The sequence below is a fragment of the Macaca thibetana genome, chromosome X, assembly GCF_024542745.1.
Source record: "Macaca thibetana thibetana isolate TM-01 chromosome X, ASM2454274v1, whole genome shotgun sequence".
Taxonomy (NCBI): domain Eukaryota; kingdom Metazoa; phylum Chordata; class Mammalia; order Primates; family Cercopithecidae; genus Macaca; species Macaca thibetana.
In genome coordinates this window covers 53,659,441-53,678,922 of record NC_065598.1, presented here as the reverse complement: position 1 = coordinate 53,678,922, position 19,482 = coordinate 53,659,441, and the positions used below count along the sequence as shown (strand labels likewise).

The window sequence follows — 19,482 nt, the reverse complement described above, 5'->3', positions numbered from 1 at the left end:
TTAATTCAGACAGGGTCATCTGAACAAGTACAGATAAATTCTACATCTACTCAAACCAGCAGTAAGTATATTTAGTAAAATTTACCATTTGGTTTTTGAAGCAAGACATTTGAAAACTTTTAACACACCTTCATTGGGAAAGATGTTAGCCAATAAATTAATTTGGTAACTTATTAGTATAGGTTTTCTCACACCTTGAAAGGCCGAGAGGTAATAATCCATCCCCTGACTTTTCCTCAAGTGTTGGTTCTTTATCTGATTGATTTATTTTTGAGTTGTTGGGTGGTAATGTTACCAGAAAAGCAGTCACAGTACTGATGACCTTAAATGGCATAACTGTTTGAAACTTAAGTAGTAAGTTATTTTTTTCTGATTTGAGATGGATAGAAACTTTTTAACAAAAGTCATCATTTTCTAAGTTTGCCTCATGTTTCAATAGTCATTCATATCTTGATTTTATTCTACTAACGATGAATGATGTGCTTCTACTTGCTCTGGTCACTGATAACTTTTAGTAAATCAGATGCCAGATAAACCTCCAGAAACGAAAACTAGGGTCTTCTGTTTTCTTTTCTGATGACTTTATCTTTCCATTCTTCTCAGGTATATTAAAGAGTGTCTGGGAGGGGGATAAGAGCCATAGACAAATGAGCACCCCTGAAGAAATTACAGGAACATAAAGAAGCAAAAGGTGGTGTGGGAGTAATAGAAGCAGATACCATTATCCTGAAATTTAGTTTGACTGTGTTATGATGCAGAGTCCTCCTATATCTTATTTTTCTGGTTAGCCAAGATCTGAGTAGGTTTCTGACTAACAAAGTTGGGTAAAGTTTAAAAGAGAATTACTTATTTGAGTACGTTTACAAAGTAGCAGTTAAGATGTAGGGGTTTATTTTACTTCATTTTCTAAAATGTCATACAGTAAAACTGACTCCTTTTTCTTTTGGTGTACACTTCTGTAAATTTTAATACATATATAGATTTATGTAAGCACTATCATAATTAGGATACAGAATAGGAGATACAGGTTTTAATGGGAAAAGTGCTGTCAGTTTTTTCAAAGAGTACCCTGTTTCTAATTACTATTGATGCAATATTTGTTTCAGTAGAATCTAAAATCCTTCTCTAAAGATATTGTGTGCTTAGTACTTCAGACTTTTTGTCAGTATTGAGAGGGCTGGTCTTATCAATTACATATATTCTAGTACTATTAGAAATGGAGATACAAGGCAAATTGTTTATTTAACCTGGCTTCTTCAGTCAATAAGGTAAATAAATTGAAAATCGCTTAGCATATTATTTTTTGCTAATTATTTCTGCAGATGAATCTGCTCCTCAGTCATCCCCGGTTGGTCGGTGGCGATTCTGTATCAATCAGACGATAAGAAACCGTGAGACTCAGTCTCCTCCTTCTCTTCAGCATTCCATGTCTTCGGTTCCTGGCCTATATCCACTTCCTAGTAAGCTTTTCTTCTCTGCCACTTTGTCCAGACTCAAAGGATGGGATGCAAAATACATATGATATCTTTAACTGGTTTCCATGGGAATTTTATGCTTATGAGAATTTTCATAAGCTTTTTTGAAGACATTAATATTAGGATACAACTTAAGCCATTTCCTATTTAATATTTATGAGAAAAAAGGAAAATATTATTTTCCTTGCCAGGTTGAATTCTGTGTGTTTTGAGTCTTATTTACAAGAGTACTTTCACACAGGTTCTCATTTGCCTCTTTCTCCTCCTGTTCCTTTTGACTTAGGGCACTAGTCTATGCTTTGTACTTATCAGTACATGCTTAGCCATTCTTTATTATTGTTCCAGGTCCAAAAAACACAAGTAATAAGGAGATACCACGGGACACACTGCTCACTATAGAAAATAATCCATGCCACCGTGCACTTTTCACCTCCAAATCAGAACACAAGGATGTGGTTGATGGTAAGATTTCTGAATGTGCTAGCGTAGAAACCAAGCAGCCAGCTATACTTTATCAAGTGGAAGATAACAGGCAGATAATGGCACCAGTTACTAATAGTTGCAGTTACTCTACTACTTCAGTTCATGCAGTTCGAGCTGAATGTGAGGGACTCACCAAACAAGCAAGCATATTCATACCTGTGTATCCATGTCACCAAACTGCCAGTCAGGCTGATGCACTTATGTCCCATCCTGGCGAATCAACTCAGACTGCTGGTAACTCTCTTACAACTCTGGCATTTGATCAAAAGCCTCAAACCTTATCAGTACAGCAGCCAGCTATGGATGCAGAGTGTATTTCCCAAGAAGGAGAAACTACAGTGAACACTGAAGCAAGTTCTCCAAAGACAGTCATTCCCACTCAGACCCCTGGCCTTGAACCACCTACCCTTCAACCCACTACTGTCCTGGAATCAGATGGAGAAAGACCTCCAAAACTGGAGTTTGCAGACAACCGAATTAAAACTCTGGATGAAAAATTAAGAAACTTGCTCTATCAGGAGCACAGCATCTCTAGCATCTATCCCGAGAGTCAGAAGGATACCCAAAGCATAGACTCTCCATTTTCTTCCTCTGCTGAAGATACCCTCTCCTGTCCAGTGACAGAAGTCATAGCCATCAGTCACTGTGGAATTCAAGATAGCCCTGTACAATCCCCTAATTTCCAACAGACAGGCTCTAAGCTTCTGTCTAATGTGGCTGCAAGTCAGCCTACTAATATATCAGTGTTCAAAAGGGACCTGAATGTGATAACTTCTGTACCCAGCGAATTGTGTTTACATGTAAGTATCGTTCTTTCTAACCAATTCCTTATTGTTTTAAAGAAATGCCTTCTCTTCTAAAATTCTGTCCTTTGAAATGAAATGGTCTATGTCACAAGATTCTGAGGTCACAGGTATTTAAGAAGGCCATGACTTAGGCTGCAGTGTTCAGAACCTCTCAGTAGAGATAACAAACTATCTTTGGTAAGAGAGCCCTCTGGTGAATTAGCTAAGAACCTGCAAGCAGTGTCTATATTTGTATTAATGACAGAATGAAAACTGACTCATGGATTGTTTTAGTGGGTAGGAAGAACTTTTAGATTTTCACTTAAAATGCCTGTTATCAGTTTCCTTCTTAAAAAAAAAAAAGTTACGGTTTTTAATTTAATCATGTTTGGGGGGATTTAATTTGACAAAAAAAGAAAAGAAAGTAAAATCATCATTAATACCATGACTTTTTTTTTTTTTTTTTTTTTTTTTTTTCCAACCCTAGACGGAGTCTTGCTCTGTCTCCTAGGCTGGAGTGCAGTGGCACGATCTCGGTCTGCCTCCCGGGTTCAAGCAATTCTCCTGCCTCAGCCTCCTGAGTAGCTGGGATTACAGACACGTGCCACCATGCCTGGCTAATTGTATTAGTAGAGACGGGATTTCACCATGTTGGCCAGGCGGGTCTCAAACTCTTGACCTCGTGATCCACCCGCCTTGGCCTCCAAAGTGCTGGGATTACAGGCGTGAGACACTGTGCCTGACCTGACTTATTTTTTGAGTTATATAATGTGGGAACTTTAATTTTCCTTTTCTGCCCCTTCAAATTACAGAAGTAACCACTAATAATTCGGTGCTTATCCTTCTTGACTTTTCTTAAGCTTATACAGATCTATTTACATACATATAACATTTTATTCATAAAAATACTGTGCTGTATACATACTGGTCTGCAACTTAATTTTTTCATTTTACAGTAGATCATGGACATCTTTCTAAATCTTTATCATTATCTTTTTGTCATTTTTGTTATTATATAAGTAATAATATATACTTGTACATAGTATATATGTACTATGTACAAGTAAAATCCACCCCATCCCCAAACCTATAGACACAGCTGTTAGCAAATCTTTCCAGACATGATTTTAATTAATATACAAATATTTATAAAGATATACTTTTTATATATGATATATTGTATCTTTATATAGATATATAGATACATGTTAATATTTATATACATATATTTACATATATGCTAGTCTGCATTTTTTTCATTTATGGGTATCCATGTCAGTACACATAGTTCCATCTTACTCAACTTTTTGAAACAACTGCATAATATTCCACTGATATAATTTAAATATCTTTTAAATTTTTAAATTATTTTAAATAATAAATAAATATCACATAATGTGATGTGAATCTTAAGAAATGAACTGTTATTTCTGTCATTTAAACTTTGTTGCTTGAAGGAGACTCTCCCAAGTGTCAAGGTCAAATGGATTCTTTTATTTGTTTCAAGTGTCTGTTGCTATATCTGGATCATACTTAGCTGCCACTGTTTCTGGTGTTGTGGAATCCTTTTTTCCCCTAAAATACTTCTATGAGTAATATTTTCAAATATATTGCATGGAGATCCTATTTGGTATTCTTTTGCCTGTCTAAAAATGTCTTTATATTGCTTCACACTTGATTGACTAAGTACAGATGGTAGGATCAGAATTTTTTCTTCTCAATTGAGAATACATTGTTTTATTGTCTTTTATTAGCCTTGCTGATGAGAGTGATTTCAGTTGTTTATCATTCACTTGTAGGTAACCTGTTTTTACTCTAGACCACTGCAATGCTCTAGTACTTTTTACAATGTGGAAATGTTCTGTATCTGCACTATCCAATACAGTAACCACTAACCAGATATGACTATTGAGCACTTGAAATGTGGCTAGTGCAACTGAGGGCCTGAATTTTTAATTTAATTTGATTTAATTAATTTAAATTTAGACAGCCACATGTGATTAGTGGCTGCTGTATTCAGTTAGCACAGGTCTAGTTGCTTTTAGGAAACTATCTTAGAGTTCTGATTATCAGACTCTATCTTGGTATATTGCTTTTCCATTCATTTTGTATATCACTTTTGTGGATGTTTTGAATTTGAAGATGTGTGTCTTTTTTCAGCTCCAGTAACTTTATTTTCATTTCTTATTTTTCTTCCCCTTCATTGTCTTGCTTATTTCCATTTGGAAATCGTAGGAGATATATGGCCTCTTGGATTATTCCCCATGTTTCTTAACAGCTTGCTCTCACTTTTAATTTCATTTTTTAAAACCTTATGTTCTCAGATATGTCTTCAGTTTTTTTTTTTCTTTTTAAATTTCAGATCACTCTCTTGGTATTCAGCTGTATCCAGTTAATTTTTCATTTGGCAGTCATGAATTGGATTTTTTAAATCGTTCTTATTCTTGGCTCCATTTTCATAGCAACCTATTTTTGCATGTATTTTTCTTCCAAGCTTTTTTCTCAGAAAACTGACAAAATATTAACTCTAAAATATATAAAGAATGCTTACAAATCATTGAGAAAAGATCAGACAACTCAGTGGAAGAATAGCCAAAGCATGTGAACGTGCATTTCACAGAAGTGGAAATGCCTGCTAAACATGTGAAAAGATTTTCAACTTTCTTAGTAATGAGAGAAAGGCAAAACTTTACAGAAAAATAGTTTTTGCTAATTAGACTAGCAAATATTAAAGAAATTGATGGCCAGGCGCGGTAATTTTCATTTTATGTTGGTAGGAATAAAATCAGTACAGCCTACTTGGAGGGCAGTTTAGCACTGTGAAAGTTAGAAATGTGTACATTCCTGTGACTGAGCTATGTCAGTGTCAAATTCTACCTGAGAGAAGCATTTGCACATATGAACAAAGGAACATGTATAAGAATGTTCAGTGTAACATTGTTTGTTTATTTGTAACAGGAAAGGATTCACAAACAAGTTTAAATATTTATAAATAGAAATTGAGGGACATTGATACTATGAAGCAATTTAAAAGCATGAAGTAGACCTATAAATATATGTTAGCTCTTATCATCTTTATTTTATCATGGACATATCTCCAGGAAAAATCATCAGGAAAAATATATGCAGAATAATTCAGACAGGATGATGAGGTGTGTGTATGTGTGTGTGTCTGTGTGTGTGTTTGTATGTATGTGTATGTGTGTGTGTGTTTTTGAGACAGGGTCTCTGTTAGCCAGGCTGGAGTGCAGTGGCATGATCGTGGCGCACTGTAACCTCAACCTCCTGAGTTTAGGTGATCCCCTTGCCTCAGCCTGCCAAGTAGCTGGGACTACAAGTGCATGCTACCATGCTTGGCTCATTTTTAAACTTTTTGTAGAGACGTGGGCTTGCAATGTTGCCCAGGCTGGTTTTGAACTCCTGGCCTCAAGCGATGCTCCTGCCTTGGTCTCACAAAACAGTGGGATTACAGGTATAAGCCACCACACCTGGCCTGTATTTTTAAAAAGGAACACACACACACACATATATATGTACATAAATTTACAAAAAAGTTCTGAAAAGATAAATTGATATTAGTGGATGTCTTCCGGGGGGACTGGGAAGGAGGATTGTTACAGAGATTTTTGTTTTATCTAATGGCTTAGATCTTTTACAGAAAACAGTCATTCATGTTATAAACCAAAAAGTATCTAAGGCAGATCTCAATCAATTTAGAATTTTATTTTGCCAAGGTTAGGGACATGTCTAGAAGAGAGAAAACATGGAATCACAGATACAGTCTATAGTCTGTGCCTTTCTCCAAAGATGATTTTGAGGGCTTCAATATTTAAAGGGGAAAAGCAAGCTGGAGGGGAAAGAGGGAGGTTATGGTAATCCACATGTTGCAAGAGAAAAGGAGCAGGTAGGAGAATAATCAATTATGTATTCATCTCACAATTTTGCTCAGTAAATCAGCACTTTACATAAGATAAGGTGAACATAGGGTAGCTACCTCTGGAGATATTTAACCTTTTATTTGTAGCTGTTTGCTTAGGAACAAAATGAAATGCAGTTTCTTGCATGACTCAGATTTCAGCTTAACTTTTTTCTTTTTGGCATAGTGAATTAGGGTCCTGAGTTTTTGTTTGCCTTTCACAATGTATTACTTGTGATATTTTTTAAAATGAAAACATTCTTATTGAAACACAGCGTTAGAAAGAAAACAGCTTTTGAACCCCACAAACCAGTTTCAAAATCTTGCTTTGCCATTTACTATGTAATACTAGGCAAATTATCTACACCCTTTACCCAGCCTTAATTTCCTCATCTGTAAAATCAAGATAATAGTACCTACTTAAAGGGCTACTGGATGCCTTTGGTATATTCTCCTTATTGTTTATTCATCTTATTTCATATTCTTTGTGCTCTATAAATATGGAAACTTGTCTTGTGATTTCTTAGAATTTTAACTATTTTACAGTGTTCGATCCAGTGACATTAAATATATTCACAAGGTTGTGTATCCATCACCGTTATCTAGTTCCAGAACTTTTTCATCACCCCAACAAAAGAAACTTCATACCCATTAAGCAGTCATTATTCATTCTCCCTTCCCCCTTGCCCCTTGCAACCACAAATCTGCTTTCTGTCAGTATAGATTTGCTTATGCTAGATATTTCATATAAATGGAACCATACAGTATATGGCCTTTGTGTCTGGTTTCTTTCACTTAGCATAATGTTTCAAGGTTCATATTCCATTTTATGGCTATACTGCACTTTGTTTATCCATTCATTGGTTGATGGACATTAGGTTGTTTCTACCTTTTGGCTGTTGTGAATAGTGCTGCTATGAACATTCATATAAAGTATTCATATGAGTTCCTGTTTTCAGTTCTCTGGGGCATATGGTAATTCTACATTTAACTTTTTGAAGAACCACCAAACTCTTTTCTAAAGTAGCCACACCATTTTACATTCCCACCAGCAGAATGTGAGGGTTCCAATTTGTCTACATGCTTACCAACACTTGTTTTCCAATTTTTTGTTCATAGCCATCTTGGTGAGTATAAAGTGGTATTCTTATTGTGGTCTTGATTTGCATTTGCTTAATAGCTAGTGGTGTTGAGAATCTTTTCATGTGCTTGTTGGCCATCTGTATATCTTCTTAGGAGAAATGTCTATTTGAGTCCTTTGCCTATTTTTTAATTGGTTTGTTGTTTGTGTTGTTGAATTGTAAGAATTCTTTATATGTGTGGCTGGGCGTGGTGGCTCAAGCCTGTAATCCCAAAACAGGGAAGCCAAGGCAGTAAGATCGCTTGAGGCCAGGAGCTGAAGACCAGCCTGGTCAACATAGTGAGATCCCAATCTCTATAAAATAAAATAAAAAAATCTTTATATATTCTGGATGCTATGTCTTTATTAAATATTTTATTTGTGAATATTTTCTCCCATTCTGTAGGGTTGTCTTTTCACTCTCTTGATAGTATCCTTTAATGCACAAAAGTTTTTTATTTTGTTGAAGTCTGATTATCTACTTTTTCTTGTATTGCTTTGTTAGCTCTTATAATTAGGTATTTGATATATGTTGAGTTAATTTTTGTATATGTACGAGACAAGGGTCCAGCTTCATTCTTTTGCATTTGGATATCCAGTTGTTCAGCACCATTTGGTGAAGAAACTATTCTTTCCCCCATTGAATGGTCTTGGCAGTCTTGTAAATATCAATTGACTATAGATGTATGGATTTATTTCTGGACTCTTAATTCTATTTGTCAATCCCAATATCTATGCTTATGCCAGTAGCAAAAGGACAGTGTTTTGATTACTGTAGTTTTATAGTATATTTGGAAATCAGGAAATGCGAGTCCTCCAATTTTGTTCTTTTTAAATATTTTTTGGCTATTCAGGGTCCCCTGTGATTCCATAGAAATTTTAGTATAAGCTTTTCTATTCCTGTGAAAAAGGCCATTGGGGTTTTGATAGGGATTGCATTGAATCTGTAGGTCACTTTGTGGACTGTTGACAGATTAAGTCTTCCTATTCATGAACTTTCTATTTATTTCAGTATTCTTGAATTTCTTTCATTAATGTTTTGTAGTTTTCAGTGTATAAGACTGTCACTCCTTGGTTAAATATATTCCTAAGTATTTTCTTACTGTTATTAGAAATGGAATTGTTTTCTTAATTTCTGTTTTGGATTCTTCATTGCTAGTATATAAAAATACAACTGATTTTTATGTGTTGATGTATCCTCCAACTTTACTGAGTTTGTTTATTAGCTCCAATAACTTTTGGTGGATTTTTTTGGATTTTCTATATATAAGATCATGTCAACTGTGAATAGAGATAGTTTTATTTTTTCATTTCCTATTTTTTTTATATACAAACTTTTTTTTTTCTTTTTTGAGACAGAGTCTTACTGTGTCACCCAGGTTGGAGTGCAATGGGATGATTTCAGCTCACTGCAACCTCCGCTTCCACTTCCCAGGTTCAAGCAATTCTCCTGCCTCAGCCTCCCAGGTAGCTGGGATTATAGGCGCTCACCACCACGCCCAGCTAATTTTCATATTTTTAGTAGAGATGAGGTTTCACCATGTTGACCAGGCTGGTCTGGAACTCCTGACCTCAGATGATCCACCCGCCTCAGCCTCCAAAGGGCTGGGATTATAGGCATACGCCACCATGCCCAGCTCTTATCTATAAACTTCTCATGCTTTCCATTTGTTTGTCCTTTTGCTTTTTGTACTGGCATAATTTCTCAATTTTTAAGCTGTTGCATCACCTATTCAGCTATTTTTTGTGTCAAGTATTATATTGTTTTAATTTCTAGTAACTGTAGTTCATTCCTTTCTTTATAGATGTAGTATATTCACACATCTCTCTGAATATATTAGTCTTATTCTATGTTATTAATGCTATTTCCTTGGCTATCCTGTTTGCCAAGTTTAGTATTTTCTTATAATGTTAGTTTTCCCTTGGTGTTTAGTGATTCTTAGTTGTGTTCTCGTCTTTTTCACTCATGAGATTCCTTGTTCATCTGTCTGTGTTTTATGTAATTACTGTAACCTTCCTTCAGTAATTGTGGGAAAGGTATGGGACATCCTCCCTGGCACTGTATTTTGTAACTTATCTCTAATGCTGCCTGGAGGGTGGCCCAGTAGCTAGTCTCCAAAGGTAGGAGGGCTTACCTTTCTTCCTGGATGTTGTCTCCTCCCTACGTTGTTGACCTCTCTCTTGGCCACAAACCTTTTCCTCTTACTACTCTTATTTGGGGGCACGTGCCTCTGCTGCCCTTTGCTTGGTGTGGAGGTGGGGACAGAACTGCCTGCCTGTTCCTTCTTTGTTATTCCCAATCAGTTCATTCTTCCATTCAGTGAATATCTCTTTAGCAGTGAATAAGTCAAAACCTCTGTTTTTGTGGAGCTCACATCTAGTAGAAGAAAATGGGATACTGAAACTATATATGGTAGTCAGGGAAGGACTTGTATGTGGTGGTGATAGTCATAGATAGAGAACTGTTCAGGGAACCAAAAGAAGGCCAGCAAACAGGAGAACATTAAGAGATAATGTTGAAAGAGACAGAAGGTAGGTCTGATAGAGTTTTGTAAGCATTCTAGCCTACTACTCATCTTTTTGGTTGGCCAGGGTTCTCTCCTGCTGCCCGTATCAGCCACCCAAGTTTGCAGCATTTTGAAACAATTCCTACATATGTCATGGTCTGCTTTTTCCTCTCTCAGTCATGTATGCATGTGTCTATGTCTATTTTCCTGTCGTGTCTGTAAATTTGGATTGATAAGGAAGGCTAGAACAAATATTTAATTTGCCATCTTGATCCGGTTACTACATATTAAAATTCTTTTCTGTAATTTCAGTGGGACCAATGTAACATTTTCTAAATTGTAATACTAATTTTTTTCTCATCATGAAACTTATTGTTACTAGTTTAAAATGAGACTGCAGAAAATAAAAACTGATTGCTTACAATTTATGCCCTGACCAGCCGTAAGTTTGTTTTTGTTTTTTTGTTTTGAGACAAGAGTTTCGTTCTTGTTGCCCAGGCTGGAGTGCAGTGGTGCGATCTTGGCTCATTGCAACCTCTGCCTCTGGGTTCTAGCGATTCTCCTGCCTCAGCCTCCCAAGTAGCTGGGATTACAGGCACGCACCACCACGACAGGCTAATTTTGTATATTTAGTAGAGACGGGGTTTTACCATGTTGGCCAGGCTGGTCTCGAACTCCTGACCTCAGGTTATCTGCCTGCCTCAGCCTCCCAAAATGCTGGCATTACAGGCATAAGCCACTGCACCCGGCCCTGCCCTAAGTATTAATAATGCTTACCCAACACATCATACTTCCTGCCAGTAGGCTGTCTTCCTTCAGGCAAATGCTAAATCCCATTCTTTGTGCTTTTATATATTTTTTTAATCTTCTAGATTAGTAGTGACCCTTCTCATGTTTCCCAAAGTATTTGTGGTTGTCTGTGCTAACTTTTCATATTAATTATTATAGAGGATTTATCTTTAAAGCACTCATTTAGATACAACAGTTCTATCTGGGGCCCTTTTTGGTGGGGGAGTAGGAGGACAAGAAGAGGGGAGTGATTTTGTAGCCAGGATAGCCTGATGTTAACAAGAATTTTTAGAGCATGATTTTGAAGTAATTTTGATGTCCTTTATAAATTTCCGTATGCTTTCATAAAGTAATAAACTTGATTTCCTCATACTTCTCTGTAAATCTAAGTGCCTCGATATCTTGTTTTTCTCTGTTTGTGTGTTTCAAGCATCTTTAACTGAGTCTCTTAAATAATATAGGCATAAATGAAAAATTTCATGGTAATAGCTTGGAGTTTTAGTAACCTTTTTAGTAAACTGGCACATATGAAGGAAATTTTAATTTGATTTTCAGTTTTCAAAGTTTGTATAATGATGAAAAATATTCTGGGGTAGAAGATTAATATTCTCTTTTATTTACTAAAGTCTAAATAATATTTTTAAAGAAACAAGAAGGCTTAATTTTTGTAAATGGAGTACCTTGGGTTCAGTCTAATATGCTACTATTAATGCAACTAATACATAATACCCTATTTTGGGTTAAAGATCAGTCTGTACAAGAAATTCCGGTGTTATTTTTTTTAAAAAAAGCTTCACCTTACCTAAATTATTACCACTTTGGTTTTTCTCGGTTGTTTTGTTTTGTTTTGTTTTGTTTTGTTTTGTTTTGTCTTGTCTCCATTAGGAGATGTCCTCAGATGCTTCACTTCCAGGGGATCCAGAGGCCTATCCTGCTGCTGTGTCAAGCGGTGGAGCCATTCATCTGCAGACAGGAGGTGGATATTTTGGCCTAAGCTTTACTTGTCCTAGTCTCAAAAATCCTATTAGCAAGAAATCCTGGACTCGCAAATTAAAAAGCTGGGCATACAGGCTACGGCAGTCAACCAGCTTTTTCAAGAGATCAAAAGTCCGTCAAGGTAGTGTGCTTACAGTCAGGGACATAGACTAGGTAACATCACTTTTCATTTACTTATTTTTTTGTTGTTCATATACAAATCTTGCCACTTTTTCCACGTAGCCCATGTATGTGACATGTCCCATTAATGTCATTGCCGTTTTATTTTTTCCTTTTGTAACTAATTTGGTTTTCCAGTTATTCATTTCATATAGATACTAAGTCTTGGGATAAATCTTGCAATGTCTGATTTAGACTTAGGGACTTATACGATGTTGCTTATTACATTAACACCTTTTAATTGTCTAGCAGGAGTTAAGCTTTTTCTACTTTTCTTCATTTTTGGTAATGTAAACAAATTTAGTCTTAACAAACAATTTTCTCTTTTCTACTTACAATTTGGCAAAACTTGCAGTGGAAACAGAAGAGATGAGATCAGCAATTGCTCCTGATCCCATTCCTCTGACACGGGAGTCTACAGCTGATACTAGGGCTTTGAATAGATGTAAAGCGATGAGTGGATCATTTCAGCGGGGTCGGTTCCAGGTTTGTGTCTTTGATTGAATCCTTATCTACAAGGGCATTATAAAACATAACAGCCACTGGAGATCTTGGTCTGTAGATGATACTTCCATTTTTGTTTTTTGTTTTTTTGTTTACTGAGATGGAGTTTCACTCTTGTTGCCCAAGTTGGAGTGCAATGGCATGATCTTAGCTCACTGCAACCTCCGTCTCCTTGGTTCAAGCGATTCTACTGCCTCAGCCTCCCGAGTAGCTGGGATTACAAGTGCACGCCACCACGCCTGGCTAATTTTTTGTATTTTTATTAGAAACGGGGTTTCACCTTGTTAGCCAGGCTGGTCTTGAACTCCTGACCTCAGGTGATCCACCCGCCTCAGCCTCCCAAAGTACTGAGATTATAGGCGTGAGCCACCATGCCCGGCTGATGATACTTACTTTAAATGTAGATCATTGTCATATTTAATTTGTTCACCTTCCATGCATCCCCTCACCTTTTGAAACCATCAGTAAAGATGAGTCTACAGAAATGGATAGTAGCTGGTAGAGAGCACAGAAATAGTTTTTTTTTTTTCTTTTTTTTTTTTTTTTTTGGCGGGTGGGTGGGTCCTCTTTTATAAATGTAATTTCACGTCTTTTAGAATCTCAGCAACTCTAATTGTGGAATTTTATTTGAGCAATATGATGCTCACTCTCTTTACCCAAGGGGCCTGTTTGAAAGAGTGAATTTGAGGATATAGATTAAATTTTTAAGTTTTGCTAGTATCAATACATATACATCACAGCAGACCATCTACTTGTCTGTGCTATGCTAACCACTTTTACATTTTTATATCTCAGGTGATTACAATTCCTCAGCAGTCAGCAAAAGTGACATCTTTTGGAGTAGAACACATATCAGTGTTCAGTGAGACAAACCATTCTAGTGAAGAAGCCTTTATTGAAGCAGCAAAGTCTCAGTTGGTAGAAATAGAACCTGCCACACAAAATCCCAAAACTTCGTTTTCTTCTGAGAAGTTACAAGCTCTTCAGGAAACCTGTAAAGAAAATAAAGGAGTTCCCAAACAAGGTGACAACTTCTTATCTTTCAGTGCAGCTTGTGAGACTGATGTATCTTCAGTGACCCCAGAAAAGGAATTGGAAGAAACTTCAGCCACAGGAAGTAGCATGCAGTCTGGATCTGAACTGTTGCTTAAAGAGAGAGAGATATTGACTGCTGGGAAACAGCCTAGCTCTGATAGTGAATTTTCAGCCAGTCTTGCTGGCAGTGGAAAGTCAGTGGCAAAGACTGGTCCAGAGAGTGATCAGTGCTTACCACACCATGAAGAACAAGCTTATGCTCAAACACAGAGTTCACTCTTCTATTCGCCATCTTCCCCAATGAGCAGTGATGATGAATCAGAAATAGAGGATGAGGACTTGAAGGTGGAGCTTCAAAGATTACGAGAAAAGTAAGGACTGTTTCTCTTTTGTCACAAATCTGGTTGCCCTGGATTTTATAGAACTTAGTATTTGATTGGTAACTAATTTAGGATTGTTGACATTTTAATGATTGAAAACTACAAAGAATGCTAATGCTAAACATTTATGAATGAGAAAAAGTTCTTATATATAAAATGTTTTCATAGTCTCAAGACTATTACAGTTGCTTATTTACCAATATGATTTAATTACTCCTTTTGTTAACTTTTACAGTCCTTATTCTTAAGGACTTTTGGTTTTAGATTTTACAACTATTCTTATATAATTTCACATTTGATAAGTAAACAGCTGATTTATTATAATCAGAGATAGTGGTTCATCTTCTTTAGGAAAAGGTAAGATACTTTCAAGATCAAGCTTATTATTTGGTGACTGAGGTAATCAACCTTCACTAGTGAGATTATGATAATATATTTTGTCAATAGAATGCTGTTTTGTATTTAGTTTTATAAAATAGGTCATTTTAAAAAAAGAAATTCAAGCCAGCTGGGCATGGTGGCTCATGCCTGTAATCTCAGCACTTTAGGAGGCAGAGGCAGGTGGATCACCTGAGGTCAGGAGTTCGAGACTGGCCTGGCCAACATTTTGAAACCTTGTCTCTACTTAAAAAAAAAAAAAAACCATACAAAAATTAGCCAGGCATAGTAGCAGATGCCTGTACTCCCAGCTACTTGGGAGGCTGAGGCAGGAGAATTGCTTGAGCCTGGGAGGTGGAGGTTGCAGTGAGCCCAGATTGTGCACCACTGCACTCCAGCCTGGGTAACAGAGCAAGACTTTGTCTAAAAAAAAAAAAAAGAAAGAAAAAAAAGAAATTCATATTAAGTTGCTGAATTCTAATTCTATCCACATGGTTCAAAATTCAAAAGGTACAAAAGGGTAACCAGTAGTCTCCCTCCTAGCACTGCAGCTGAACTACCCAGGTTCTCTCCTTACACACAATAAATATTACCTGTTTCTTGTATATCCAGTTAGTCTATAACCGTACAAACAAATATGCATATTTCATTCTTTGTTCCCCCAAATAGTAACTTACACTGCAAGACTGTTCTTATATCTTGGTTTTCTTTACCATTTCATGGTATCTTGGATATATACCTGTATCATTATATTTTTGACTGTTTCAAAGTATTCCAGTATATGCATATACTCATAAGTTAATTACTAGCCTCCTATTGATGACCCCATGCCATTACTTTGAAAAGTTGAAACCAACTCTAGCAATTTTTTAATGTATCTTATGCTTTAGAGAATTCCTGCACTGTTCTGGAACTTAATTTGTAAAGCAGAGAGAACCAGGGAGGACTAAAAATATAGGCATGTAAAAAGCTGGATTTGGCTGGGCGCAGTGGCTCATGTCTGTAATCCCAGCACTTTAGGAGGCCGACGTGGGTGGATCACCTGAGGTCAGGAGTTTGAGACCAGCCTAGCCAACATGGCAAAACCCCGTCTCTACTAAAAATACAAAAATTAGCCGGACGTGGTGGCGCCTGTAATCCCAGCGACTCAGGAGGCTGAGGCAGGGAGAACTACTTGAATCTTGGAGGCGGAGGTTGCAGTGAGCTGAGATCACACCACTGCACTCTAGCCTGGGTGACAGAGCGAGACTCCATCTCAAAAAATAAAATAAAAATCTGGATTTTAGTCAAGTTCTTACAAGCTTGAATAATGCTCCATTTGGATGCTGTGTTTGAGTGCTTCAAGAATTAAAGCAGGTTAAAATCCTTGGAAATTTCTTAGTTTCTAAGGCCTTGCCTCGAGGAGGAAAAAAACCCAAAACTGTCATTCCAGTGATAGATAATTATAATATATTCTCTCTAACTTGTTTCAGTGTTTTTGACTTGAGCTTGCAAGAAAATTGTGAATATATACTTTAAATATTCATCACCAGAAGGCTGATATTCCACTTTAAAATATATATACAGGCTTGACATTACATTATGTATATGTCAACTTATATATTAAGTAGTATACAGTATATGTACACTGATACTTTTTATAATAAAAGTTATTAAAGCAGTTTCATATTTGTGATGTAAGTATTCTACTGCTGGTTTTTTGTTTGTTTGTTTTTCTGTTTGTTTTTTGTTTTTTTTGGTTTTTTGAGACGGAGTTTTGCTCTGTCGCCCTGGCTGGAGTGCAGTGGCGCGATCTCAGCTCACTGCAAGCTCTGCCTCCTGGGTTCATGCCATTCTCCTGCCTCAGCCTCCTGAGTAGCTGGGACTACAGGCGCCCGCCACCATGCCCAGCTAATTTTTTGTATTTTTAGTAGAGATGGGGTTTCACCGTGTTAGCCAGGATGGTCTTAATCTCCTGGTCTCGTGACCCGCCTGCCTCGGCCTCCCAAAGTGCTGGGATTACAGGCATGAGCCATTGTGCCCGGCCTTCTATTGCTGTTTTTAATGGTTCTTTTAAACCATTGTCAAATGACTGGTAGCTTTTGTAGCTGGCTAGTTTTTTGTAACTGGCTGGTTGTGAATATGTGCTTAATTTTGAATGTGAGACATGAATTCTCATAACCTCATATAACACAAGACCTGGAAAGGATCTTTTATTTTGAGACAGAGTCTTGCTGTGTTGCCCAGGCTGGAGTGCAGTGGTGCAGTTGCGGATCATTGCAGCCTCTACCTCCTGGGCTCAAACCATCCTCCCACCTCAGCCTCCCAAGTGTCTGGGCCTACAGACATGTAACACATCCAGCTAATATTTAAATTTTTTTGTAGAGATGAGGTCTCCCTGTGTTGCCCAGGCTGGTCTCAGACTTCTAGCCTCAGGCCATCCTCCTGTCTCAGCCTCCCAGAGTGCTGGGATTACAGGCATGAGACACCACGCCTGGCCTAGAAGGGATCTTAAAAAATAATTTATTCTGGCCGGGCGCGGTGGCTCACGCCTGTAATCCCAGCACTTTGGGAGGCCGAGGCGGGCGGATCACAAGGTCAGGAGATCGAGACCACGGTGAAACCCCGTCTCTACTAAAAATACAAAAAATTAGCCGGGCGTGGTTGTGGGCGCCTGTAGTCCCAGCTACTCGGGAGGCTGAGGCAGGAGAATGGCGTGAACCCGGGAGGCGGAGCTTGCAGTGAGCCGAGATCGCGCCACTGCACTCCAGCCTGGGCGACAGAGCGAGACTCCGTCTCAAAAAAAAAAAAACAAACAAACAAACAAAAAATAATAATTTATTCTGCCTTCAGTGTTCTTTTAGCATTATGGTTTCTTCACCGATTTTTATTTATTCTTTCTTTTATTACTATTACAATTATTATTATTAAGACGAGGTCTTGCTCTGTCGCCCAGGCTGGAGTGCAGTGGTGCTGTCATGGCTCACTGAAGCCTCTACCTTTGGCTCAAGAGATCTACCTGCCTCAGCATCCCAAGATGCTTGTACTACAGGCACATGCCACCATACCTGGCTGATTTTTTTTTTTTTTTTTTTTTTTCAGAGAGATAGGGTCTCACTATGTTGTCTAGGCTGGTATCAAACTCCTGGGCTCAAGCGATCCTCCTGCCTTAGCCTCCCACAGGCGTGAGCCACTGCGTCTGGCAAAAATGTTAATATTATTAATACTATTTGACTTTACATTTTGTTTTACTGACTTTCACTGTATTTCAGTTTTAGAAATTTGTTCATCTTTTTCTTCATGAGTGATTCTTATAGTTTAATGTTATGCTTAGGAAGGCATTTCCCGCTTCCCCTCTGGAAATTGTGAAAATACTCTGTGTTTCCCCCATTCTTTCCTCCCTCCCTCCCTTCCTTCCTTCCTCTTTGACAGGGTCTCTGTCACCCAGTCTGGAGTGCAGTGGTGTGATCTTGGCTCACTGCAGCCTTGAATTCCTGGGCTCAAGTGATCCTCCCACCTCAGCCTTTTGAGTAACTGGGACTACAGGCATGCACCACCATGCCCAGCTAATTTTTTTTTTTTTTTTTTTTTTTTTTAAGAGAGATAGAGTCTCCCTACGTTACCCAGGCTTGTCTTGAATTTCTAGCCTCAAACAATACTCCTGCCTTGGCTCCCCAAAGTGCTGGGATTATGGACGTAAGCCATTGTGCCCAGTCTCTATTTCCCCATTCTTAATCTAAATTCCTTGTTAAACTTTACTTATACTGGTGTAGAGTTTCTTGGCTCATCTTTATGGAGCCAGTGCCATTAAAATGCTTTTTGCATGATTTTCATTCAGACACATTCAGGAGGTGGTAAATCTTCAAACCCAGCAGAATAAGGAGCTGCAGGAGCTCTATGAACGCCTTCGGTCAATTAAAGATAGCAAAACCCAATCTACTGAGATTCCTTTGCCACCTGCATCACCACGTCGACCAAGATCTTTCAAAAGCAAACTTCGAAGCCGCCCCCAGTCCTTGACACATGTGGACAATGGCATAGTTGCTACAGGTAAATCGGTCATAAAAGTAATTTTTTAAAAATCTAGTCCAAGATTAGCAAAATGAGAAAAATGATTATAATACAATTTATTTTTAATTAGGCTAAAATAATTTAAAGAAGTACACATTATTCTGAGATTATTTTCTGTTTTTGGTGTTAAATATCCTTTTATGTAATAATGATTAGGATAATTGATAGACTGTAGAGAGAAGCTGAGTGTGCTTCATGCTTTTATTTGGAAAACCAGCAGCTGGAAGCCCAATGCCAATCCCCACAGTAATTTTTGAAATGTTATCAGTCAGTGGGAACTTCTGGTCTAGCATTTAGAGTTTGTTGGAGAGTTTGTTGGTAACAAGATAATCTTAAAAATACACTTGGCCGGGCACAGTGGCGCACGCCTGTAATCCTCACACTTTGGGAGGCTGAGGTGGGCCTATCGCCTGAGGTCAGGAGTTCAAGACCAGCCTAGCTAACATGGCGAAACCCCATCTCTACCTAAAATACAAAAATTAGCTGGGTGTGGTGATAGGCGCCTGTAATCCCAACTACTCAGGAGGCTGAAGCGGGAGAATTGCTTGAACCCAGGAAGCGGAGGTTGCAGTGAGCCGAGATTGCGCCATTGCACTCCAGCCTGGGTGACAAGTGCGAAACCCCATCTAAAATACATATATATATATATTTTCTCTGGCCAGGCGCGGTGGCTCACACCTGTAATCCCAGCACTTTGGGACTGTAATCCCAGCACTTTGGGAGGCTCAGGCAAGTGGATCACCTGAGGTCAGGAGTTCGAGACTAGCCTGACCAACATGGTGAAACCCCATCTCTACTAAAAATACAAAATTAGCTGGGCGTGGTGGCTTGTTCCTATAATCCCAGCTACTTGGGAGGCTGAGACAGGAGAATCGCTTGAACCTGGGAGATAGAGGTTGCAGTGA

At 38.0% G+C, this 19,482-nt stretch overlaps 4 protein-coding genes across 42 annotated transcripts in view; 1 reads left to right on the top strand and 3 right to left on the bottom strand.

The window, feature by feature from the left end:
• The window catches only part of TSR2 (TSR2 ribosome maturation factor), a 1,158,091-nt gene that overhangs the window by 196,146 nt on the left and 942,463 nt on the right, over positions 1-19,482 (bottom strand). The window contains exon 1 of one of the 34 annotated variants that reach the window (XM_050777076.1): positions 18,513-18,516. The exons of the other annotated variants lie outside the window; for them this stretch is intronic. The gene's annotated coding sequence lies outside the window, so the exon portion shown is untranslated. Of the gene's footprint in view, positions 1-18,512; positions 18,517-19,482 lie in introns of those variants that run through there. 34 annotated transcript variants of the gene reach the window in all.
• The window catches only part of GNL3L (G protein nucleolar 3 like), a 517,777-nt gene that overhangs the window by 323,202 nt on the left and 175,093 nt on the right, over positions 1-19,482 (bottom strand). The gene's annotated exons all lie outside the window — the stretch shown is intronic.
• The window catches only part of MAGED2 (MAGE family member D2), a 645,534-nt gene that overhangs the window by 577,995 nt on the left and 48,057 nt on the right, over positions 1-19,482 (bottom strand). The window lies entirely within an intron of this gene.
• WNK3 (WNK lysine deficient protein kinase 3) overlaps positions 1-19,482 on the top strand; it is a 170,577-nt gene that overhangs the window by 112,141 nt on the left and 38,954 nt on the right. For 4 of the 6 annotated variants that reach the window (XM_050776810.1, XM_050776807.1, XM_050776808.1 and 1 more), the window contains exons 15-21: positions 10-61; positions 1,323-1,460; positions 1,821-2,758; positions 11,961-12,192; positions 12,586-12,716; positions 13,530-14,140; positions 18,345-18,556. In XM_050776810.1, the coding sequence (XP_050632767.1) occupies positions 10-61; positions 1,323-1,460; positions 1,821-2,758; positions 11,961-12,192; positions 12,586-12,716; positions 13,530-14,140; positions 18,345-18,556 (2,314 nt within the window). The remainder of the gene's footprint in view (positions 1-9; positions 62-1,322; positions 1,461-1,820; positions 2,759-11,960; positions 12,193-12,585; positions 12,717-13,529; positions 14,141-18,344; positions 18,557-19,482) is intronic. The other 2 variants (XM_050776812.1, XM_050776811.1) reach the window with 1 other exon arrangement.